The 26796-nt window shown below is 38.1% G+C and overlaps 1 protein-coding gene across 1 annotated transcript in view; it reads right to left on the bottom strand.

The window, feature by feature from the left end:
* Window positions 1-25582, bottom strand: part of CAST (calpastatin) — a 105952-nt gene extending 80370 nt beyond the window's left edge. The window contains exons 1-2 of the mRNA XM_015590400.2: window positions 25334-25582; window positions 13714-13776 (exon numbers count right to left, since the gene is read on the bottom strand). Coding sequence (XP_015445886.1) covers window positions 13714-13776; window positions 25334-25408 — 138 coding nt within the window. The 5' untranslated portion in view covers window positions 25409-25582. The remainder of the gene's footprint in view (window positions 1-13713; window positions 13777-25333) is intronic.
* Between the last annotated feature and the right edge of the window lie 1214 nt (window positions 25583-26796).

The raw sequence follows: 26796 nt of genomic DNA, 5'->3' as shown, positions 1-26796 counted from the left end.
CCTGCTGAGTGTGGCCTGCTGGAGCCAGAGCAGCCAGTCCTAGCACTCCTGAAACAGCTGGCGAAGATGAAGGCCGCTCCGGACCTTGCTGTGATAAGTCACACAGGTGCCAACATTGTCACACAGGTCTGTGTGTGTGTGTTGGGGTCAGTGAGTGACTCTGGGTCATCTTAATCTGCAGGAATAGACATGACCTCAGTGTGTTTCTTGAGTGTTGCAAGGGCCCTTCTGAGGTACTACCGGATGTCAGGTCAGGATATTGCAGAGGTGATTTCGACAGTTTTTGTTGCACCATTAAACATTAGCAGAATATCCAGAAAGCACTGAAACTCATTAGTATATGAACAAAGAAGTAAGCCAGTGACCAGGCTTATGACTGAGAAAAATTTAACAACCCAACTCCAGAACTGTGCTCAAACCCCTTTAAGAGTAAATGAAGGAACTTAAGTTTGTAAGCCGGGCCACCTCCTTCTCCAACTACAGGTTTGCTTCCCTTTTATATTAATGACATTCTCAAGTAAAGAAATTCAGATTCAAAAGTAAAGAGTATTCCTACCTTAAACAGCTAAAACCTCCAGACAATTACTGGAACCAGTGGTTTTCAGACACTGGTCCCCAGGCAGCACAGGGAAGTGTTCCCTGACAGAGAAATAAACCAGGGAGCCCTCTCATTGTCACAGCTCACCACCTGGAGAGTTTCCAGGCTGCTGGAACAGGACGCATGGAGGAGGAACCCAGGCAGAAGCCATTGGTCTCTCTGGGTCGACGAGGTGGAGCTGGCAGTTCCCGCAGGCCAAGGCTGCTGCAGGGAGAGCATTGGAGAGAAGAGCTGCAGAGATCTGCCTGCGCCTGCCCGAGAGGAAACCCCGAGCCGGGGAAACACCCAGAAGGAGCAGAGGCATAATCACTGGGGCTCCCACAGGCCAGGAAAGGGATGTATTCCCAGCAGTCGGAATCACTAGGTGGAGCACGCAGAAGCAAAAGTCAATCCTCCTCTAAAGGCTGCTCTGGTCCAGCCAAGTAACGCTTAAAAGCAAACCCCGAAGGATCCAACTGTTTCCAGGTAACTTGACTGCGTCCAAAGCAAAACTCAAGAAAATGTAAGGCAACAGTAACAACAAATGAGCACCCAGTAAGATGAAATTCACTTCTGTTTGGCATCTAATAAAAAATTACAATGCATGCATAGAAGTAGAAAAATAGTTTTATTTTCGAAATGCAGGAAAATATAATGTTCAAAAAGTGTAGTATCTTGATTGCAAGGCTGGCCTCAAGAATCTACACATGCAATAAAATGGTACAGAACTCATATACACATGGGGTACAAATGTCAACTTTCAAGTTTTGGTCGTACTATGATTACTTTAGATGTAACCAATAGGGAACCTGGAGAAAGGGTGCATAGGTCCTCTCCTTACTAGCTCTGTAATGCTCCGGGAATCAATAATTATTTCAAATAAAAAGCTTTTTTAAAGTATGTTAAGGAGAGACATGGAAGATACTTTTTAAATAGACCACCCAAGTCAAACTTCTAAGGTAAAAAATATAATGTCAGAGACGAAAAATACACTGGGATTAAGAACTGATGAGAAACTAAAAAAAAAAAAGATCAGTGAACTATGAGACATAGCAATAGAAACTACCCCAAATGAAAGAGAGAGTAAAGAACTAGAGGATAGAGGACAGAGCATCAGTGAGTTTAAGAACCTTCGAGCAGTTAGTGTGTCTATGTATGCAGCCTCCAAAGAAGAAGAGAGAGATGAGGAACGAAACAAAATATTTGAAGAAATAATGGTCAAAACATTTCCAAATTTGATGAAAACTATAAACCCAACAATCCAAGAAGCTCAACAAAGCCTATGTATGAGTGAGGTATTGGGTATAAAGAAAGGCACAAGTTGGTTTTCAGACTCCCATTCCTCACAGACTTCTAGTGACGATGAAATTTCCATCTGTGGGGTGAAAATCGTTCCATGCCATGAAGTTGGTCAGAGTTCTCGCAGCCTCCCAATCCAGTGGTTGTCTTCTCCATCCCAAAATGCAGAGGAAAGGTGCTAGTCCACTTTTCCACCACAGTAGTACCAAATATGCCCTGGGGAGCCCTCAGGCAAGGGCAGACCCGGGGATTCTCTACTGGGCAATGATTTACTAGTAACAGATCAGATGTTATGCATGTTGAAATTTTTGAGCACACAAATACACAAGAACTTTTGCATTAAAGGAAGACTGAAACCCTCAAAAGTTCAACTTGGCAGTTGACATGCTCAAATAATTGCTCAAGATATTTCTGAAACCCTGTTTCTTGAAGTGACTTCGGAAACTGCAACACATTATTTGATTATTATTAGAGTTGAAACAAATATTTACACTCCAAATAGAGATTAAAGTTTTAAAAACTAGCAAAAGTTAATCAGATTCATGTTTGATAAATATGGGAAGGCTATCAAACTGGATAATATTGATGATAGTAAAAAAAAAAAAACACTGGGGGAAGATGAAACTTTTTTGTGCTCCGAATGTAAAAATGGAATTAGTTTCACAATTATTTGAACAATGAACACCTTACCTATGTAAATTTGCAGGTTACTACTGAATTTTATTCTATTGATTTGAAGTCACTGTTTTCTTTCCTCTTTTACACCTCTTGTATACAACTGTGTCTTAAAATCAGTCTAAGAAAGCTTTGTCAGAGATTAATTGATAGTTTTTTTTTTCTTTCTTAGCATTTTCCAATCAGCCATTTTTAGATCAGCAGTGGCTTAGGTTTGATGAAACGTAGTAGTTTTCAGGATAAAAACTCTTATTAAATATAGGCTTTGACATATTTGTTAACAAATCAGTTCCATTACTTAATAGTCACCCTATAGAATGACAAGAAGTATTGTTTCCACATGAAAACATATGTTTATATTGAAAAATAGTATCTAAAAAAAGATTCTCTTTCAAAAGGGTAAGCAGATTTTCCAACACTAACAATTATAAAACTGTGAATCTTATTTACAAATGTTCCTTTACACTGGTTGTAAATAATCTACAGATAAGTTCAAGTTGCTTTTATTACCAAAAGAAGTATAAATGTGTGTTACCACAAATGCAACACAATAAATGGGGTATGCTGGCCCCTGGGAAACATTGATAAATAAGTCATAATAAGTAAGTCTTATCATGAAGTCATAAGATTACATAGAAATTCACTTATTGAATGAAATGTCTCTTACACAATGGCCTTAGTGGCACTAACTGTGGCAGCTACACTTTGGTGGATTTTTTTTTTTTTTTTTCTGATTACTCAGTGCCTATTCACCATATTCGACCCAGCTCAAGTCTTTCCTAGTTTCGAGGTGGCTACATTGACCTAAGAGTCAGGAGAGCACTATCCTTCTCCTGCCTCTGTTGTGACTTAGCTTCACTCGGTGCCACATTTTCTACTATCAAAGAGGGAATAGCTGTCCCTACACTTGTTATCTTTTAGATTCCTGGGAACTGGAATGATTTAATTTTGCTTTATGATCTTCTTGAATGAAAACAAGATATAACACAAGGAAGAAAGAAGGAACGAAAGAAGTGAATTACAAAAATTTGACGACAGTGGTAAGAAGTCTGTGGAGTTGGTCTTAGGAAGAATTCTTAAAACAGGTAATTTTATAAATAATATCAGATACTAGTTAAAAGCACAGACTATAAAGTGAGTCAATTCTGTGTGACCTTAGACAGTTACTTAAGCTGTCCTCCATGTCCTCCTCAGAAGAATGCAGTTATTGTAAGGGAGTGTGTGTGTGTGTGTGTGTGTGTGTGTGTGTGTGTCTTGTTCTCAACAAATGATTTCTAGTTATCAACTACCTTTACCTCTGCAGAAAATAATAGTTACATAATCCTTTTCCCTTCTTGTCAAACTGCTCCTCATTAAGGTGTTAATAATTAACATAGTATTATCCCTCCTAGGATTACCTACAATTTAAAAGAGGATCCTGGAGAAGGCAATTTTCAACTCAAAGGTTAAGGAAGTTGCCAATGGTGTAATTTCAGACATGAACAACAAGCCACCGGAAAAACATTATTACATGGTGCCTCCTAAATATATCTACTTAATAAGATTGCCCCTTCAGGGGTGGGAACGTATCTCTAAGCCCTTTAAATTGCATGTCACATTTTAGGGGTATTTTTGTATTCACATATGTGTGTAATTTTCAGAGGAAAAGATGACAGTTTTCATCAGATGCCAAAAGGAACCACGAACTAAAAATATTTTAAAAACCTTGCCCTCTAAGCTGCCTGAAGGCCAAAATCCTTATTCTCTGCCCATATCTAAGAGATGCACTTCTATTCACACGCACGCACACACACACACACCACCACCACCACCACCACCACCAGCAGCAGCAGCAGCAGCAGCAGAAACAACAGCCTTGTTCTCTGAGTATCTCTTAGCCATTGCCAGGGGAAAAGGCTCACATGTTAAACACTTCTCTCTTTAAGGTCTAAGAAGACAAAGGCATAGATTTAGTTCTGGTCATTGTTAAAACACTCTCTTTCATTATTCTTTTATTATCTATGCTGTTTATTGTTCTTTTCCCTCTGATTAAAAATAAACATTTAGAATAAAGAGAAAAATAGAAAGAAGAAAATGTAAATAACCAAAATCTTGCCATTCAAGATAACTACTTTCAATTATATTTTGCTTTTTATGCAAATACAAAAAAAATGCACAATGTTATAAATGTTATGTAAATGGAATTGTATTTCTTTTTTTTAACCTAACATAAACATTTTCCTTTGTCATTAAATATTTTCAAAGTATGATGTTAAAGATGCCTCAGTCACTATGTCTGTACCATAACTTCACCAATTTATTACTGCTGTACACGGTTTCTCCTCTAGTTTGTTATTACGGTAAGTAAAGCTATGTTGAATATACTTGTACAGAGCCATAAAGTACACCCCTGATTATGTACTTGGAACAAATTCCAAGAATTGGAATTTCTTGGTCAAAAAGTTTAATTGTTTTTCTTATTCATGACTCTTATTTCACATTTCTAGATATCATGTATGTTTTTATCAAAAGAAAAATTTAATCATATTTCTAACATTTCCAATCTTACAAGTTGTAAGTTTTTAAATGTTTGAAGAAAATTTACATAAGACATCGAAACCAAGCTTCCTTCTTAAGAAATACACACACACACACACGCACACACACACACCTAACATATGCTAATTCACAAAGACGAAGTCAACAGTGTATTATCACTGCTGAGGCTAGAAATGGTTTTACTCTACCAGGTTTTGAACACTACCACAGCAAGGAATTTCCTCCTTTTCACCACTTGGTGTCCCCTGAACTACACGTTTAGCACTAGCTCAGATGGATGGCATCACATCATACCTAAGAAGTCTTTCAGTTACCTCTCCTCTGTGTAGTTGCTAGTTAAGAACCCTCGTTATCATTTAAATGTGTTATTTTAAAACTTCATTAGTCATTGAGCTTTCTATTCAGCCTTCCCTGTTCGGTGAAATGAATATATAGTTTCAGTTTCTACCGAGTCTACTCAGTGTCGTTAGAAAAGCAGGAAAAAATGACTAACGAAATTATATTCAGAGAATCAATTTTTATCTCAAGTACTAAGTGAAAGCAAAATTGAAATGTGAACATGAGATCATTTTAACTCTCAATTTCCTATAAGAGAAATGTTTTTCTTTAAAATTGTATTTGCAATTTTTAGATTTCAGCATCATATGTTTCTAGAATGTACTGGTCCATGTATTTAAGTTTTAAACCTACTATTAAAACTATTATGTAGACATTTAAACAGCTTACTTAATCCTAAAATATGTATCCAGGTTGAATTCTGAGAAAAATTCAGGAAGTGTACAAAATTTAGGACAAAAATTCTGTGCCATTCTGAGACCATATTGAGATTATATTCTTTCTCATCTGCTGTAGAAATTTTGAAGAGCCACATACACAATCCAATTAGCCTGCCACCAGTCTGTGATGTCCACGGAGGCAGCATATTATAGTCGCTGATACAGACTCTGGAGTCCAACTGCCTTGATTTGAATCACAGCTCTGCCACTTCCTAGATTTGTGTCCTTAAGAAAATTACTTTGCCTCACTAAGAGTACTTTCCTCACCTATAAAATGGACATAGTAATACCTCTACCTGAGTCAGTGTGAGGATCAATGAGACCATTCATACAAAGGGTCTAGAACGGAGCCTGGGCCATACAGAAAGCTCTATATATGTTAGCTGCTATTATTGTTATTATTATTACTACTATTTTATTATTACTAATTATTAGGGCAACAAAGAGAGCTTTCATGGCAATAAAAGTGAGCCGCTTATTGATTTGTGACCATGAGATGGGACAGTACTCAAATTCCTTTTCTGGTTATATATTGCAAAGCCTTTCTCATTACTAAAGAAAAAGTTTGTTAATTCATTAAGCTTAGTGGTTCTTTTGTTTTAAAACGAACTGTATGTAACACCTAGAAACATATGCCAATAACTATATTTAGAGACCTTCTGCATCAACATTCAATGAATTGTTTTATCAGAAGCTAAGGATGCACCTGTAACAAAGAATATGAAAATAGTGTGCTTTTAAATTAAGAACTGTGATATACAAAATGCTATGTCATTGGATACAGAATGGCTAATAAAAAAAAATAAGCATTTTACTCCTATAAAAGGACATACAAATGTATCAACGTTATATCATACAGCAATAGTATACTCTTCACTGTTGTACTTTGGATCTATGAGCCTCATTACCTAAGACCATAGGGCCACCAAAATTGTCTCTGAAAAGACTGGACCCTGAGGCATATGAAGTTGGAATCAAATGTTAACAAAATGTCAAAGAAATTGAATGGAAGTTAAATTTTCTGACTCTGAGTAGGTCATAAGTCCTGGAAACTGATAGACAGAATGATTAAATATTATTTTTGAAATATCCCGTTTTAAAGTTTATTTTTTATTCTTCTCTTTAGACTTCGTTAGCTTCTCAAAGATAAAGGAATGATCGATTCAATAGGGACAGTGACCTGAAATTATGCCCTTACCTGTTTCACCTAATGAATGAATATGGATGATTCTTGTCATAAAGTCAACAGTATCTTATCATATAACAATGTGTATAATAGCTTGTTATAGCCTTATAAAAACAGTTCATTTGTGAAAGTAAAACCTCATGGAAAGTTGACATCACAAAGGTTTTTATTTTTCAATCAATATTGTTACAGAATGCTTAGTAAACGTGTAGAACAGTGTATTAATATCATAAAAAAGTACTTAAAACTCTCTAGTCTTCATTTTCCAGGATATTATGTGAGATAACGTAGTAATTCTCAAATTTTAACATGCCTAAGAATTACTAGCTATAGTATGAAAACTTCAGAGTCCTGGGCCCCATCCCCAGAGATTCTGATTTAGCAGCTCTAAGGTGGGATCAAGGAATCGGTATTTTTACCAATTACCCCAGATGACTCCTTTGTCAGTGGTCTTCTGAGAACATTTTGAACACTGAGATAATTCTTACAGCACATATAGCACAGGGGTTGGCATACATAAGAATTTCCTTTTTTCTGTTTCTCGTTTTCTCTTTCCTTTTTAAGATGACTTCCCTACCCGCTATCCCCTGGACCAACTCTGTTCTGCCATATACTGGGGACAGCATGGCTCTGAGGCACATTAAGAGTGCTGCAGTTTCAAAGAGTCATTGGATCTTGTGGGAGGCTTTAGTTGGAGGAAGCATTTCTTCCTACTTCTCTTAGGACCTTGTCTTTTCATCTACTCTCTCATTCATTTTACTCTTTATTTAATGACTCCTCTTTAGACTACATATTAGTTCAGTCTTCCTCATCATAAGCAATTTAAAAATATATTTTTTTAAGCTGCTCAAGCTCCCATTCCATCTTCCTTCCTAACCCTCGCTGTCAAAATTCTTGGTTGAAATTATTGAAGAAAGGAATGTAGAGAAAAAGAAGAGAGAAACCAAAAGCAAATAATAAATGCCTGCATGTAGGAGGGTGGAAGGAGAAATCAGTGAAAAACTCAGAGAAGAAGCAATTAAAAGGTAGGGGAACCTGGATGTTGCAGTATCATCGACGGGAAGGCTGGAAGAAGGGTCTGTGATGGCTAATTGTCTTTAAACTCGGAAACCTCAAGCCCCTCTGTTGAAACTTACGAGGAGTTACACACAGCTAATAAACAGAATAGACTCTAAAATGGAAACCCATGTCACTAGAAAAGAAACACATGTCACTAGAAAAGAAACACATGTCACTAGACAAAGAAAACTAGAAAAGAAGCTTAACAGTATCAATACAAGAAAATTCCAAGAATTCCTAGTATAAAATAACTGTTGTTAACCAGTTCTACTCTTCTCAGAGGTGAAAACTTTACCAAAAAAAACAAGAGCAATTGCCAAAATCTAGGCAGACTCTTCATTCTAATCAAAGCCGATGGAACTGTATTGAAAAGCACAATCAGTGAACCACTTGTGTCGCGAGGTCTGAAACAGAGTAAACCTACACCCCTGAAAAACCTTTTCTCTTCCCTGAATGCTCAGGCTCCTCGTTCAGAAATGCAACTGTCTAGAAAACCTAGTGGTCACATCTCCTGGGTAGGAGTCCTCCTCATGAGGCGACCTACCTTTATTCTCTATTAGTGCCTCTCTTTCTAAGACGGTGTCTCTTCTTCCTAAACTAAGCTAAGACTGCAAAACCTGAAAACTAACTAAGCAGAAATCAGAGTGGTTCAGGGAAGCAGGGCAGGATGTAGGACGCCAGGGCTGTGGGCAGGGTATGGTAGTAGCGCATTACAACCTGGGAGAGTAGTTGTCCCAGGTAATCTTCTTGGGGGCAGAGGTAAGAAGAGCCCATTAGCAGTACATGCTAAGGAATGAAGTTTTTCCGTGTATTTCATTTCATACAGACAATGTTCTGAATGAAAGACCATATGATAGTGGTGATTTTACCAGGAATGTGCATATCCACTTGCCAAATAGCTGTAGATCTGAGAAGGTTCAAGGAGCCTAAACATGGACAGAACAGGGCTAAGAACGGCAGGCTAAGAACAGTAGAGCTCTACTTAAAAATGAACAAACAGAAGAAAAAAACCTAGTCTCTAAAACACACTGCAGAGGAAGAGAAAGAGCATCATTTTCCTGAAAAATTACAGAAAATGGATCTCACAAAATGATATACCACAAGAAGAAAATTTAGAAAAAACGTCTGCATCCTTAATAGGAAAGAAGATAGTATTACCTCCACAAAGCCTGCGTAGAGGATTACAAATCCAGAGTACATTGAGGTGGAAAGATAAGAGTGAGACAAAAGAGAGACAGGGGGAGATGAGAGAGGAGTGCAAATAAACACCAAAAATAAAAAGGGCAACATTTAAACCTGTACTCAAGTTTCAACAGCAAAATTTAGATGATAGAAATAAAAATACAGAGGATAAACTTTAGGAACTCTCCCAGAATGAAAAAAGTAACGATCAAAGAGAGAAAATTGTGAGGCAATCAACAAATATCTAATCTCATAATTATATGTATGTTTAAAAAGAAACAAGAAAAATGAAAATAAGAACAATAATTAAATAAGACATTCCGGAGAAAAATTAATAAAGAGAAACATATATATAGGCACATCCTGGTATCTTTTTTTAATTTTAAGAACAAAAGAAAAAAATCATATATGTACCAAGACAGTAAAACAAGTTTTTTTTAAAAAATTAAAATTAGGCTTCCTCAGACATAGCACAAAAAGCTAGAAAATAAAGGAGCATTAGGTACATAATAGAACTATTACCTAAGAATGTTGTACAATTTTTTGTGTGTAAAGTAAGCAGAAAAGCATGCCTAGATCCATACAGAAAATCACTGTCTGTGCTCTCTCTCCAAGAAAGTTATCGTAAAAAATATTCTGTTCATTGGAGAATTAAATCAAAATTTAGAAGTAAAACATGGGGAACCTGCAGTCCAAAAAAATTCCTGAACTTCCCTTATTCAGTTTAATCTCCCAAATCAGACAGCCAGGTGTTTTCTACATTGGCTGCTAGGGTCTAGATCTCCAGGTGAACCTAGGGGAACTGCTCTCGGTGCAACTCTGCAGCTTTGCCTCTGTCTTGGCACTGGACATCGGTTTATGCAACCACAATCAACCTCCACAATAAATATGGACTTTTGTCATGACTCATAATCCCTAAAACAATGTGTACTGCAGTACTCATCCAGAATTTGCTAACAATGGTTAAATCACTTGCTTGTGGGAACACTTTCCCAGAAGACCTCTTGAAGAAGTGTTTTCCTCCCACGAAAATACAGTACAAAATAATGACCAGATTAAATGACAAGGTACTTGAATGATGATTTTTCTATGCATTTAAAAGACACACACAATGACTCTATTTTTAATTGGAAAAGATTGATCTATCATAAAGCACATTATTGATCATTTTCAGTCTAGGCCCTGTTGATAATGTTCCTTCGTTATCTCAGCTTATAAAAAAGATGTAGAGAAATACTCTAAAATGGAAATAGTAGCCATCTCTCTTGGTACTAGAATTCGAGATGATGACATTTTTTCTTTGAAGTCTTCAATACTTTCTAAATTTTCTTCAGTGACTAAGTTTTAGCTGTATGATCATTAAATAAAAAGTTACTAAAATCCATATATATAATAAGTATGAACACAATATTATCACACTCGAGAACACACACAAAATTTTGTAGCAGTAGTTATAACCTGGTAAGACTCTGGGTAATGGTTTCTTTGTTTTAACAAGTGCACATTACTTTTATGATTAAAAAAGACTAACTTTATTAAGAGGAAAAAAATGTAAAAAAAGTTGGAGTCATTCAATACTTAATTTATGCATTTTAGAAGAAGGAAAGGTAAACATTGAGGAAGAGAACACCACCAATGCTATTACGGTAAAGAAAATATATTAAATACTTTTTGCTTTAAGGTGAAATTTCTATTCTCTTCTATTTATACCTCTCTTCCTTTACCCATAAATCTATTATTAAATTTGAGTTCTTAAAACTGACTCTGTGAGATGATGCCCATCTTATGCTTTAAATTTTATTCCTCAAGACTTTGCTGAAATATGTTGCTATAATGCTCCCACTCCCCCAGGGTGGCCAGATGTGTTAGTCAAATACTTTAGATTTGGATGCAGATTTGGAAAGACTTCTTTGTTCTACTGCATTGAAAGGTGATGATGCTAAATACTTTCATTTTCCTGCTCTTGAGTCATTTTTATCTTTGGCTTGTTAGTCCTTAAAACTTTTAGTCTTATAATTCCTCTACATCTGAGAAGGACTGAAATTCATAATGATTGGTATAAACAGACAAATACATTTGTCATAGACACTTACGCAACTCCATCAAGCATTTCATTGCAAAAGCAACATGACAAATGACATTTTAGTTTTAGATTCTACTAAAATTGCCAGACATCTTAGGATCACTTAATGACTGTCTAGAGGTCATAGTCCAAACAAGTAACTATTATGATAGCAGCAGAAATAGCTCTGAAATTCATATAGCTGCATTCATCCCCAGATAGCTGTACATATGACAATATAACAGTGGTTCTTACCTAAATTAATCATTTCTCTCCCGGTTACAACTTCCCAAAGTCTTCCTCTGTGCCCTTTTTCTTATACCTCCAAATGAAATGCAGCAGAGTAATAAAGAGAGAAGAAAAAAAATGCCAAGAAGTATCCCTGAGCATAGAAAGCAAATTCTCAAACTGACTTTGTTTCAAAGGCCTGGGTCTGTCCTTGGAAGCCTAACCAGTATGTTTGCATATGTTTGGGGACAACACATTGTTTAACCCTTGGAAGTACATGCTAGTTTGAAAATGGATTACCAAAACCCAAACTAAGATTCCTGATCTCACTTCATGTTCAACAAAGCAGTAGGTAAGAAAATATTTGGGAGAAATGATCAGTTTTAGAAAAATCTTTTTCTGGTGATCTGAGAAGAAAAGAGCAACCAAGGAGAGCAGACAGGGCGAATAACAAACCCAGACTGTACATGGTTTTTAACAGTGAACACAGAGGCTAAATATAATGCCTAATGCAGGGTGATTTCCTTGAATTGTCTCCACAACATCTCATCAATGACTTATTTGCACATAACATAAAGAATTAGAGACTCCTTGGAAAAAGAACACATTGGAAATATACCTTGACTACCAAATCATCGCACCCATAGGCCTGTTAACTCTAGCAAATAAATATGGGCAGAAATTGGTGAGATAATAAACAATCTTCAGTCTCAGACTACATGAATCTCTATACTGATTTACACTATGGAAACAGGGAAAGGCCTCTATCCCCTCTTTGCTTCTGTTGGCTGGGACAGAGCAGAACACACCAATATGTCCAGGCTCTGGCACAAGTATAGGAGTTATAGATCTGAATTTTTCAAATGCGTTATAAAATAATGTTGGAATTGCTTGAATTTCTGATAAAGATAAGAATTCCTTCTTCCTATTCTTCAGGTAGAAGTTCAGCCTTTCAGTTTCAAACTGAAAGTACAGTCTATCTCCACTGACACAGAAATCTCAAATTCTCCCCTGGCTGCAATTGTAACAGGGCTCCTTATCAGTTTTCCCAAGCCCTTTTTAAATATGGAAATAAGATACTTTATAGTCCAGATATTATCAAAGTCCTAACACTGTGCTAGCAGCTGTTGCCTAAGCCAACAATGCCTGTACTCTCTAGGTGTAATATTTAAGCTTCCAGATGATAACATAATTAGTGAGAATGAGTCTGTGAGAATTAGCCTACTATCCACATTACGAATTCAAAAAGAAGATTTCATTTTTTGTGCAAATAGTTTAATCTTGATTAATATTAATAGTGAATAATATCTAAAGACAAAAATGCAGAAAGAGGATCTAAATTTCTGAAAACATGTTAATAATATAAAGAAAAATAAAATGATCATTTTATGCTTTCTAAATTTCCATGTACCTTTCAGAACTAGCTATCTTATGAGTTGGATGTGACACTACTTCTACTGAGTGAAGATGAACATATCTATTTAGATTTAAAAGGTAAAAAGCAGTAAAAGGGAGGCAAGTCCAGTACTCTTCCAAAGACAGCCTTTCACATGACTCTTCCCTGGAGAAGCAAGCCAGTGTTGACAGTGCACATTACAGTGCATCATTCAGTGAAAGGAGAAATTCCCAGGCTCACAGAAAACCTATCTCAAAGTGGGGAGGCTTGTTTTTACTAGTTTTTCCACAGAATTGATCCAAATAAAAAGTTCTTTCTTTCTTCCTTTTGTTCACCAATGTGAATGACAGGTTAATCTGGGAACTGGGAAAGGAGAGTGTCTTCCTTTCACAGTTCACTCTCATAAAAAAATATTTCCTTTCTCACTGCAATGTTTGCTCTACCCCTCTCCACCTGCCATGTTCACTAACACAACATTTAAGATTCACCGATTACTATAGGGAAAATATCCTAAATAACTGAGTACTATTGCTGAAGTTTCCTTTTCCAAGAGCACTTCATTTTTTATTTATTTTTTTAATGATTTCCACTTATATTCTTGAATCAAATCTTCGTTAAAACTAAATTTGACAATATTCCAGTAGGAGCTCTTTTGCTACCTTCATCATTTGTTTTAAAACAGAATTCACAATTTAAAAGCAAAAGAAAATGAAAACTGAATAGTATGAAAATTACCTCATCCGATCCTTTCTTTTCTCCTGACTTGGAAGGCGAGTCACTGTTTTTCTCATTGGCATGCTATTAAAAAAGAAAAGAAAAGAAAAGATAACATTTAATAGAGGGAAGTGATACAGGATAATGCAATAGTGACTTTAATTCCAAAGGGCTAAATTTATAGACTGTTAAGAACAAGGACCCCTTTAATCTTCCTCCTGAGAGTGCTAATAAGTCTACAGCAATGAGGGTGGCTTTCAAAAATCAAGGGAAACTACAGACATTCATTTGGGATGTAGAAAGTCAGTCTGTAATTAACTAGACACAGATCTGATAGTGATGCCAAGGTAGCATCTCATCTACAAAATGCCTCATGGAATTTTAAAGCCCAAATTGCCAGCATAGGAGACATCTGGTTCCTCATGGAGATGAGATGTCTGAGGACCATGTTGAGCCTAAAGCTATACTTAAGCCTCAGGTCAGCAGGGACAAGAGGGAGGACCACAGCTTCCAAGTCAACCATCACCTCCAATGGCTCCTGGGAATTCTCTATAGTTCTTCTAAGTATTCACCCATGCAGAAAGATAAACCCTGAAGTGGAAAGACCATACCTACAACTTCCATTTACTATGGCTTTAGAATTTCATTATGTCCAGAAACAGAATTATCTTTCACACTAGGACACTGGGGATGAATGTAAGTATTTTTATAAAAGCATAAAAGCTTCAAGTAGCTTACATGCTCATTTCTTTTGATGATAAGATAAAATAAGCCATAAAGTTTATTAAATTTTTTTGAAAAGAGAATACAAAAATTCTTTCTTTCTTTTTTGCACATAGTAGGATGTACAAGAAAGTGGGAAGAGGGAGCCCAAATATAAGAAAATAAAAGCTCGTCATTGGGTTCAATCCCAATCACCTTCAGTTAAACCAAAACATAAAATCTCATTATGTTCTCTTGAGCAGAATCATAACCTAGATATGTAAGTCAATGAAATTATTCAAATTGAGAAGAATGGAAATCATAGTAATAGTAGTAGTAATAATTTATATCATTCTTTACTATTTACAAGGCACTTTCATATACATCCTTATTTGACAATAAAAGAGGCTCATATAATTTTTGTGGATGAATAAACTAATAATAAGAGTCATTTGGTGTGCTTTTCACAAAGACATATACCTAGTAAATGAGAAAAGTTCACAGAGCAGGTTTTCTGACTTCAAATTTGTTCTTTGTCACTAAATCATGCTAAATGGAATAATAATCTCTTTATTCATATCAACAGATATTTTAGTTAAAAAAAAACAAAAAAGCCAAGGAATATCAGATACATGGCTGAAATTTTTCAATCGTTCTTTATATGAAAAACTAGGAAGAAATCACTTTCATGAATGGAAAATTCTTCCCAACAAAGGACTCTCATGAATCAGTGGATGGAATCTATGAAAGAGCTGGCAGGCTGCACTAGCTTAGTGAATGAAGCCCTCTATGGGGCTTGTTTTACCTACATGTCCCAGTCAAGGGTTTGTTCGTCCACAGTTGAGAACAACCACTATTGAGTAATTAATGAATCTTAAAAAAAACAAACAAACAAAAAATCATTTAAAAGCCCACACATATCAGAGCAAGATGGGACTTGATAAGTTTTAGAATAACTTGGTAAGCAAAAGATTCTTAAAGGCCAGACAAGAGGGAAGAATTATACAACATTTGGAGATAGAATATGAGAGGGACAGATTTATAATGACAGAGATTTAGCTAATCTGTCTCCTTCTAGAACTTGTATATTTAGAACCATGATATCACATTCATTTATTATCTCCAATTCCATATTTTTGTCAGATTAGGTATATGTAACAACACACAATATCCACTGTTTTACTGAGTGTACTATTTAGAGTGACTCATTTACTTGTCAGGAGGTATTATTCCATTTTACAAATGAGAAACTTGAGACAATTTGCTCTTGTCTGGTACAAGGTTCCATGTTCTCCACAAAGTCTCACTCTGCTCCCTGCTCATGAGGCAAATATACTATAATATATTACCCTACTGTAAGTGCACAGCCTTTTTTTTCTTTTTTTTAAGTTTTCCTGGTGGTGGTTCAAAATTGCAATGCTCCAGATTAACCAGCACCATCAGTTACTTGCTTCCGCTGAAACGCTCAAAATCTCTCAAAATTATGTAGGTTCCAAATAACAATTTGAGAGGGGTAAATACATAATGAATACTTCTAAAAAGGTTGAGTTATAATGACAAATTATAAAAATTATGTATTATAAGAACTAGTATTTTGTGATTTCAAAAGAAATATTTGTTCTCAATAGAAAGATTTTTTTATAATACATGAAATAAATAAAAATCACATAAATAAAATGGCAACACTTTTTAGAAACTGTATAGATTATATTTTTCCAGTTTTGTTTTTTAGTCCGTCTTTTTATTATATTAAAATTGTTTAATATACAGAAAAGTTGAAAAGATAATACAATAGACGCCATAGTCCCACTACTTCAATAATTATTAACATTGTTGCCATATTTGCATGTACTTTAGACAGATCGATCTCTTTATACTTCTACATCTCTTTATACTTGTACCTACCTGCATTTGAAAGTAAATTGCAAATACTCTAAAACTGTACTCCTAAACATTTCACCAAGCATCTCAAATTGAGGACTTTTTCCTACATAACTCCAACACCATCAACACTTTAAGAGAATTAACAAGAATTATGAATGCCATTTACTTTCTGGTAAATAGCAACTTTATAAATGAACCATTGCCCTGACCATTTCTTGGGGCTTAGTCAATATTCAGCAGTCTATTAATAAGGTAAAATCGGTTAATGCCTTTTCACTGAGATAGATTCAATGTGCTTGATTTTTTAATTCATGGAATAATTAGGCACTTTTGACATAATCGAGCTGGTGTAATGAAATATTTGGGAAGGATATATGGTAAATTTGATCTGACTTAGGAACCTGCAGCAAGACTTTCTAAGAGCAAAGACAGAAAACTTCAACTACTACAGCTACCTGTAGCTGGTGGGGTGAGGAGAGGTGAGAAGAACGAGAAGGGAAAGATAGACAGATCAAGAAAGAGAACTGAGCCACAAACCTGATCATTCTGAGGACTTTTCTATATGAGGAAAAAGAAACTAACATGTTCTAATCACCTACTCTCTGTCAAGCCCAGTGCCAGGCATCTCTCCTGTATGGTCACCTTTACTCCCCATGGCAACTAGGGGTACACACTGTCGTCTCATTCTATGGCTAAAGAAATTGAGGATCTGAAAGGTGAGACCCTCCTCTGTCACAACACATATCAGGATTATAGTCTATCGACAGAGACTAGGCTACACTGGATCTGGTTAAAAGCTTGAGATTCACATCAAGAAAGTCTCAATCCAAGGCTCTAAAAGGAAAACCACCATGAAAAATCTCCCCCGACAAAATACAAAACCTTTCTATTCTAAAACTGGTTTGTTTTATAAAATTAATCAGACACACAATACTTATCAATTTCAACCTATATTAGCACCCAGAGATAAGGCCAAAGACAGAAAGAGCAGGAGGCCAGCCCTAAATCTGTACAAATTTCATTGGGAAGATGGGGCCACAGAAGGCCAGAAATGACCTGGAGCTAAGACGTAAAGGCAGTAAGGAGTTCAGAGGCAATGAGACAAATCGGATAAAGGGCTTTCCCTCTCTTTCCGCAAAAAGGAATAATCTTCCAAATATTTCCAGCCTGTGACATCACCACATATTTGGCAAGAACAGTTGTCCTTGTCCTCATTCTAGGCCACAACATTTATATGCTTAAAATCTTCTACCAGAGCAAACCCATAAACCTGTCAGGAAATCAATGAGAGCTAGGAGCAACAGGGCTTGGAGCCTGAGTTCTCACCCAGCTGAGGGCCTTCCAGCACTTGGGAACCCTTCCTGTTGTTAGCTAGATACACCCTGACACACACAGAGACAAAGGTATACTTCTCACAAAATCAGATAAGATACAATTGAACAAACTGCTACACATGTAAAAGAAGGCAAAAACACTGAGTTTCTCCAAGTCCAAGCCCAGCCATGAAAGTATCCAATGCTAGTGTGCTTCTGAAATGTCTTTGATTTAAAAAAAAAAAAAAATTCTAAAATTAAATTGAGGTGATGCTTGTACTACCTTGTGAATATATTTTTAAAAAATATTGAATTACATGGCTTAGTAGGTGAATTTATGGTCTGTGAAGTATATCTAAATAAAGTTGTTTAAAAAAACAGTAAAGGTTATTGGAAAACGACTTGAAAATTTTCTTTCTTCAACTTGGAGACGAGGCCATTGATATCAATTATTTGCATGTCCAACAACAGCTGTAGCAAAATCATGAAGCAATAAAAGGTTATCTTAATGCCCTCTGGACTTTCCTAGTGCACAGAGCTCAGCTCTCTCGCTGCACCACCAGTGCACCTACTGGAAAAGGCTTGTTTCAGGGCCTCGTAAGGATCAGAAAGCCTTTTATCAGCAGTGGTCCCATCCCTCAGTGCGGGCCGCAAGCACCTGGGGCACTTCTGGAAACACGCTCATGCGGGAAACCAGGGATTCGGAGTTAGTCTGTCTAGGGAAGGCCTAGGCTGTACATATTTTTTCTAAAATTCCCCAGCTGATCCTAATATGCAGCTAGGATTGGAAACCACTGGTTTTGAGGGATGATTTGTGGGCACCACAACCGGAAGTAGAGGTTTCTGCTTCTCAAATCAGTCCACTGAGTTGGTACCATGGGGGCTTCCCCTGGTCAAGCAGACTGGGGCAGCTCTGGGCTTCCTGGGTAAACTGAGTGCTCAACGGAAAAGCAAAGGGCCCCGTGTTCACACGAGCATTTCATGACTAATTCTGAGCCTTGTCCTGTGCATGGCACATTATATCTTCTTATCAGCACATAAGTCTCTATTTTCTTAGTAAGCAAACAAATTAGCACTTTATTGTAGACTCTTGCTTACTGATTACTTCATAAAGATATATTTTGCCTTCCCAACCTCGTGGTAAATTATGTATTTTTTTCTAGACCTGTGGTACAGGTGTGACAAATAATTCTTGACTGAATGACTACATTTCCACAAACCTGACTGTTTTCTGTGAAAGCACTTGCACTCCTTTCAGTACAGTAAACTAGATAAAAAGAAAGAAAGCTGAAAAAATAGCTTGGAAAATTAAGAGACTATGTGCAAGTTGATATTTCCTGCCAAATCCCCTAAAATCTACTCTTATAGTATACTTTGCTTGCTACAACAAGATTGTTCAGCAAATAAGCAGCAGAACCGAGATGTAAAGCTGGTTTTGTTTTAAAACAGTCTCCCTGGTGCAGATCTGGGCCTGTCAGCCTCAGGTGGACTTCCTGCCTTGAGCCTGCTCTGTTGGTGCTGCAGGAATGTTTGCTGGCTCCCCGGATAGATGGCATCAGGCTGGGTTCGGCCAGTAGGAAGCACTGGCAGGAGATGATGTGGTGGGTGGGTGGTATTTCCCCCTCCTTTCTGCCCTTCTGCAGTAGGGTTTCCTGAGGGACAGGCCAAATGAGGTTCCAGCTTCTGAAAGGTGTTATAGCTCCTCCCTCCATCTTTACAGCCAGGGAATGATAGCAGCTTCCTGCAATTTCTAATCTCTGGTTTGCCTCACCCACCCCAGTTGGGTGAGTCTTCTGTTACCTGGGTAACCAACTCCCTGCATTCCATTCCCCGGCAAACTCTAACAGGACAGAAAGAGCAGGGATCTGAAAGGCCATGTGACTTGAGCAAATAATTTAAACTTTTTTTTTCTTTTTAAAATGGACCTAACGGTAACTTCCTCTCTCCTCCCAGGGGATGACATATTTATGAAACGAGCTGATGTTAAAAAAGAGCCAGGCCCATTGCCTGATTCATTTTAAGAATATAATAAAAGTTATTGCACCCCCTTCTTTTTCTCTGGCACCAAGCTGATTGTGGTGAATTATGAGATAGTAAAATGAATATAAGTAAGCAAAAGTTTAAAGGTTCATTTTCTAAGGCTGTAAATATTAGAGCAGGGATTTAGGTTTTTACTTTTCGTAAGTACAAAGAAAACTAGGCTTATCTGATAAGTTTATGTTTAGTACTTTGTCTCATGATTGTGTGTTATGTTAGTCTCACACTTTCATATTATATCTAAGGAAATTAAGTATAGGGAACACAGAATTAATTTTCCAAACAATCTATACAAAGTTTGTCACAGGGATGACCCTTAAAAGTGCCATTTCCATGCCTTCAAATACTTTAGAAGGGTGGGGTGTGTGTATGTGTGTGTGTGTTGGTAAGTCTGGGAGTTGGATAGATAAAGCAAGATTGGCACAATGTTACAATGTTGACAATTATTGAAGACAGGTAATAGGTGCATGAGAAGTTCATTATATTATTCTCTCTTCCTCTGTGATAAAAAGTTTTTAAAAACTTAGAATTCTCTTAAGAATATGTATCTCTGTAGAGTCACTCAAAGGCAATACCCTAGCTATTTTTCTTGGTTTTAATACTGGAAACTCCAAACTCACAGAGAAGACTAGTAAGACGTAGAGTTTGTTTATTAAAAAAAAAAAAAAATCAGTGAGTATGGAAAGTCAAGAAAATGGTGTATAAAAAATGGAAATATCAGTAAAAAGATAGATAACCTAAAAAGAAGCCGAAAAGAAATGCTAGAGCAGAGTTATACAATAACTGAAATTAAAAATTCACCAAAGGGATTTCAAAGGCAAATTGAGCTGGCAGAAGAAATATAATAATAACTATAAAATAAGACAATCAAAATTATTGAGTCTGAGGAACAGAAAGAAAAATGATAAACGAAACATGAACTGAGCCTAGAGACCTAAGGAAGACATTGTGTTGTGGGAATCCCAGAGGAGAAGAGAGAGCAAAAGAGGCAGATTATTTGAAGAAATCATTGCCTAAAACTTCCCAAATTTGATGAAAGACATGAATATAAACATCTGAGAAGCTCAACGAACTTCAAGTAGATGAACTCGAAGAACTCCACATGTAGACACATTATAATCAAACTGTTGAAAGACAAAGAGAGAATCTTGAAAGCAGCCAAAAAAACTGACTTGTTACATACAATGGATATTCAATAAGATTACAGATTTCTCTTTAAAAACTTTAAAAGTCAGAAGGCAGTAGGCCAAGTGTTGGCAAGCATGTGAAGAAACTGGAACCCTTGTGTACTGGTAGTGGGAATGTAAAATGGTAGTGGGAATGTAAAATGGTACAATCACCTTAGAAAACAGTAAAGTTTCTCAAAAAATAGCTGAAATGGAAGCAACCCAAGTGTCCACTGACAGATGAATAGATAAGCAAAATGTGATATACATATACATAATGGACTATTACTCAGCCTTAAAAAGGAAGGAAATTCTGACATATGTTATAACATGGTTGAATCTTTAGGACGTTATGCTAAGTGGAATAAGCCAGTCACGAAAAGACAAATACAGTATGATTCCACTTATATGAGGTTCCTAGAGTAGTCAGATTCAGAGAGACAGAAAGTAGAATGGTGGTTGCCAGAGACTTGGTGGAGAGGGAAATGGGGAGTTCCTAATCGAAGGGCATAAAGTTTCAGTCAAGCGAGATGAATAAGCTCTGGAGCTCTGCTGTTTAACACTGGACCTATAGTCAAGAATAAAGTACTGCATACTTAAAATTTTGTAAGACAGTAGGTCTCATGTTAAATGTTCTTATAGTAGAATTGAAAAAAGGAAAATGGAAAGGAATACAGATACTTAAATACAATGCTATCTATTTGAAGGTATGTATGATAATCAAATGGGGATGTATGGTTTAATGGATATAGAGTTTCAGTTTTTCAAGAAAAAGAGTTCCGGAGATAGTAGTGATGGTTTCACAAGAATATGAATCTACTTAATTCCACTGAACTTTACACTTAAAAATGGTTAAGATGGTAAATTCTATGTTATGTGTATTTTACTACCATAATAAAAAAAGAACTCAAGGAGAAAAAAACAGAATAAAGATGGGCTGCTTAAAAAAGTCTTGTACTCCACTGAGATGACCTACTCAGGACTAATTACCCACCCACTTGCCTGGGAATCTCAAACGACTGCCCACTGTTTCCACCCCCAGCAAGCTCTAGCATTCTTAAAAAAGCACTTGAATATAATTAAAGTGCTTTCTTGGAAATGTCAAAACTGATTAAAGAACAATATCATCAGATTTCACTCTTAGTTTAAAAGTCTTATCTGCAATAGGAAGCAAATCAATTTGGAAACTGCCAACAATCAAGACAGAAGTTGTGTCTGACCTCCATTCTTCCCACACCCTAAAAAGCCTGGGCCCTTTTTGCAAACATTATAATTTGCATTATTTACTCCTAAACATCACTGTAGCCAAGTGGGCTGTCCTGCCATGGAAGGTTTGTGACACTCTTCCCAGGCTGGCTGCAATGATGGGCCTCCCAAATGACTTGGCTCCTTGATCATGCTGCCACTGGGCCCATGGGTCTAATTAGGCTAAGAAACACCTTTAATTAACATAGCCTATTTGAGTCAACTTATGACTCAGGACTGCGGTTGCTGGTGTAAACCAAATTTACTCTCCATCATGCTGCATCATTATGATGCTCATCAGATGTTCTTCAAATCTAGCTTTTTAAAGTTAAAATATGCCCATATAATTCTTCAAAAGATCAGATCAATGATATTGATGATAGTTGGTGTGGAAAGATACATTGTAATGTTTCACTGACAGGCTTTGTATGGGGCATTCCCTTAAACACATCACAGATATATTTGTTCATTATTTTATTTTATTCAGCCTAAATTTTTAAAGTTAGGTCATTCACAGTCTTTTTCAGTATTTAAAAGATCCCGCTAAAGTCATTTTATAGGATTTACCAAAAACATTATATTATATATATATATGTACTATATATAATAGACATTTTATATATGTATACGTGCATATGTATCATGTATGTGTATATGTTATAAATTGGCTCCATGGACCACTATGAGATTTATTGGTGAGCTTTTGTGTGCATATGTGTGTATTTTTTTTGTGGAAAAATGGAAAAATGGTCCTTAGCTTTCATTTAATTCTCAAAATGGTTTGTGATCACCCCCTCACAACCACCAAACAAAAACAGTTAGGAACCCATGTCTAGAGCTGTGTTGTCTAATATCGTAGCCATTAGTGACTCGTGCCTATTGAGCACTTGAAATGGGGCAAGTGTGAATTAGATTTTGTAAAATATGAAAAAGAAGATATAAAATAAGTGATTTGTACATTAATTACATGTTGAAATAATGTTCTGAGATATAGTGGTTTAAGTAAAACATATTAACATTAATTTTATCTGTTTAGTTTTGCTTTCGTTAATGTGGTTATTAGAAAATTTAAAATTATATATATGGCTCACTAAATTTCTATGGGACAGCACTGGTTTGAGAAAGGTCAGATTTTGGTCACAAGCATGTTGCTGATTCTAGGAGATTCCTACTAGCAAAAAAATTCCTCTAATACTTAGTTCTAGAACTGTATTCTAAGAGAGGTTTTAGCAAAAATGTCAAACTATGACTAAACATAACAGAGTTAAAGGCATAGATTTAAACTACTTTTATCCAAATATTCCAGCATTAATTTCCTTTAGAGAATCATGAATTTGGAAGGGAAAGTCTGATATCAACTGAACTACTGCCATCCATATCTGCAGATAATTCACGTGGTACATTTTGATAAGAACCTCAGAATAATAAGACTCAAAGCAAGCTTTTCCTTTTATCACATAAGGTGCTACATTTTTAAATATCAGAAAACATAATGGGAAACATTCATCAAGAAATATCTCAAGAGAAACTAGAATTCCCAGTCATTAAAGGTATATGTGTATGGTACTTTGATTCATTAATATAATTGTCCCTTATGTGGTACCTATTATCACCCCCATTTTATAGATGTAAAAACAGGTTCAAAAAAGTTCATTCACTGCCCTCTGACAACAAAAACTCTGTCTTGTTCTCTACCATGTACTTGAAGGCTAATACTTTGCTGGCACATAGTAGGTGCTCAGTAAATGGTAAATGGCTGATAGGTGACAGTTTATTAATTCCGACAAGTTTTCTCACTTAAAGAATGATTACAACATCTTTGCTTTTTTCCAATACCACATGAGAGAGTAGTGTACTTAACTAATTTTTTAAATTTTTCACCACGAATTTATGTGATATATTTTTACTATCTCTCAACAAAACTTTCGTGTTTTCTTTTTTGGAAAGCAATCTAATCTTAAATCATGCTTCCTGGTTCCTCAACATTGCAAGTGCCAGCTTGACTGGAGATGACACCTAATAGGTTGGCCTGGCATCTAAAGCAGTAAATAAATAGAATATCTTTGTCCTTCATCCAAAGTAGTAAAGTACAAAGCAGCGTCGCCCCCCGCCCCTCCCCGCTCAGAGTCTTGATCTCAGTTGCTTCTGCTCCTTGGAGTTTGGAGTTTTCTCCTTGCCCACATCCCGGCTGCCTCTCCTCCTATGTGTTGGAGAATGCACGTCCGAAAACATTCCTCTGAAAGTTTTAAGCTTTACTCGGGTTAAAAACAAACTCTAGATCTAAGCTCTTACGAGCTGAATTTGAGTTCATGCAGGAATCCCCATTGTAGGGAGGAATTCCTCTAACAACAATTCCTGGTCCATTTGACTTGTGAGCGCGAGCTGAGCCTGGTGCATCGGCTCATCCCGACTCACACGCCCGGGCGCGCTCGCACGTACCACTGCAGGGCTGAGTCTCGGCCTCTGCTGGAGCCTAACCTGAAGGTCTGAGAGGACGTCGTGCCCAGTCCCTACCTCTTCCCTACTAGACCGCGGACAACTTCTTGTCCGCACGCCCAGAAAGGCCAAGCGAACACACATTCCCTTCCCGGTCCTGCCCAGGCACGATCGCTTTTATTTACCGTCTTGTACCACCAGCTTGCGAACGCCATAGCGAAAACCGGATTACTCTCAACCACGCCACGCAGGACCGGGAGAGGATGCGGGGTGCGGTGCGGTAGGAGCGGGGTTTGCACTCCCTTGGACTTGGCTGGCACTGAGCTCTGCAAGTCCTGCAGCTTCAGGTGGGCGGGCACTGGGGCGGGGGCCCGACACAGGCCCCGCCCCCTATGGGCTGTTCCCGCCCCCCGATTTGGCTCGGGGATGGTTAGGGAAGATGTGTTATTTCTCCAGGCAGCCACGCCCTGCAGCCCCGACTTTACGCGGAAGACAGGATCCCGCCGTCCAGTTAAACCACCCCACCCACTCTGGGGGGTGGAGGGGAGGGTTCCCGAATGAACTTTAGTTCCCTTTGATCTCCATACCATTTCATTCACGTCTCACCGACAAACTTTTCCCGAAGCGAGCCACCCCCTATCCGGCTCGCGCCACGCCCAGCGCACTCAGTCCAAGTCAGGGAATCCTCGGCCACCTCCAGCACCTGTCAAACGGCGGCCCTGAGCCCTGCACCCTTCCCAGGCCTGGGAGCGGGTGTACGCGACAGCAGGCCAGGCAGGCTGCAGCCAGAGAAGGCGCCCCACGGCCACGGGCTGGGTCGTCCCAGCGCGCAGCCCCTCAGACGGGAGCGCCACTCACCTCCTGGGTGTGGCGGGCCGCTGCGGCGCGGCGGGGTCGCGGGGAGGCGGCGGGCTTCTGGCCTGGCTGGGACATGGCGAGGCCGCGACGAGCGCTGCCTCCGGGAGGGCGCAGCGGAGACTGCAAGGGAGGCCCGGGCGGGGAGCGTGGGGAGGGACAGAGGGAGGGAGCGTAGGGGCCAGCGGGCGCCCGTGAGGCAGCTTTTCTGACCCAGCCCCTAACCCGTCAGGGGGCTGCCCCTTACCCCGCTGGGCCCTCCCCTTCCTGCCCGCTGCTGGCTGTAGCGGTCCGGGCCTGAAACTTAACACCCTGGTCCCGCTGTCTTTACTCACCGACCTTCCCCGCCCCCTCCGCCCCAGAAATGCTCGCTTCCCTGTAAGTCCGAGAGAGAAGGGGCTGGAGGCCCCAGGGTTCCTCCTCCGACTTGTCCAGACTGATCTTGCAGCTGTGCAACGGGAGAGCGGGACCTGGGCGTGGCCCGTCTACGCCTTGACCCTTCTACCTAAGAATCTCGAGTACATACCTTTTCTGCAGTCTGCCCTGATTTACTTAGAATTTACTAACTCACATTCGGCCCGAGCTTGGACCCTCTGCAAAAGAAAGCAGATCACAAAATCAAATTGGTTTGTGTGTACGTTTGTGTATGTGTGTGCGCGCGCCTGTGTATGTTTTGTTATTTTACTTTTTTTTTTTTTGGTGGGGGCAATTTTGAAAGTTTAATAATGTTTTATGGGAATAAAACCATAGGTCCCAATCTAAATCGAAAAATATCCCCCAATTTAAACCCTTATAACTTGTCTGTAGCCTGCCGGGTTTTCTTTCCGAGGATGGGTTGCTTTTACCATTGGCTCATCTTAAACAGCACTTCCTGGTTTGAGGGTGGAAGTGAATGTAACAAGCCTGACTAGAAAACGTTCATCTGCAGAGACTGTCAGCCTGCGGTTGCTGCCGGTTTGTGATCAGACCTGACTGTAAAAACCTGTTAGCCTGTAACGGCATTGACACTTTGGGCCTTGGGGTCACCATTCTCTACAGTGCTGTTTTTTAGGCAGTTGGAGAGAGTGGCCAGATTATAGGAAAAGATTTGTGCTATATGGAGCTTGACAGAATAGAATTGTTACTTTTTCTTATTTTTAGGGATTCTGACTTCCCTTTACTCAAGGGACTGGCTGCCTCATTCTTAATAGGGGGAGCAGGGAAGGATGATTTAAATGCATTTCCTCTTAAAAGGTTCTAGTTCTTCTCTAGGGATGCAGTATTTCCAACAAACAGGCTTCACTGCAGGAATTTACACAAAAAATGAAAGAACTTGAATATGGGCTCTACAATTGTCCTTTCAAGAAAAATTGGTGGCATCAATCACGTGCAAAATTGAGGAAAATATGTCATAAGTCTGAAAAAAATGCTTTTATGATTGTGACCAAAAAATGCTTTTATGATTATGACCAAACAACTACAGTAAG

Source organism: Pteropus alecto, unplaced genomic scaffold (genome assembly GCF_000325575.1).
Source record: "Pteropus alecto unplaced genomic scaffold, ASM32557v1 scaffold20, whole genome shotgun sequence".
NCBI classification, from domain to species: Eukaryota; Metazoa; Chordata; class Mammalia; order Chiroptera; family Pteropodidae; genus Pteropus; species Pteropus alecto.
The sequence above is the reverse complement of the archived record's forward strand: the minus strand, read 5'-3'. Positions and strand labels throughout refer to the sequence as shown.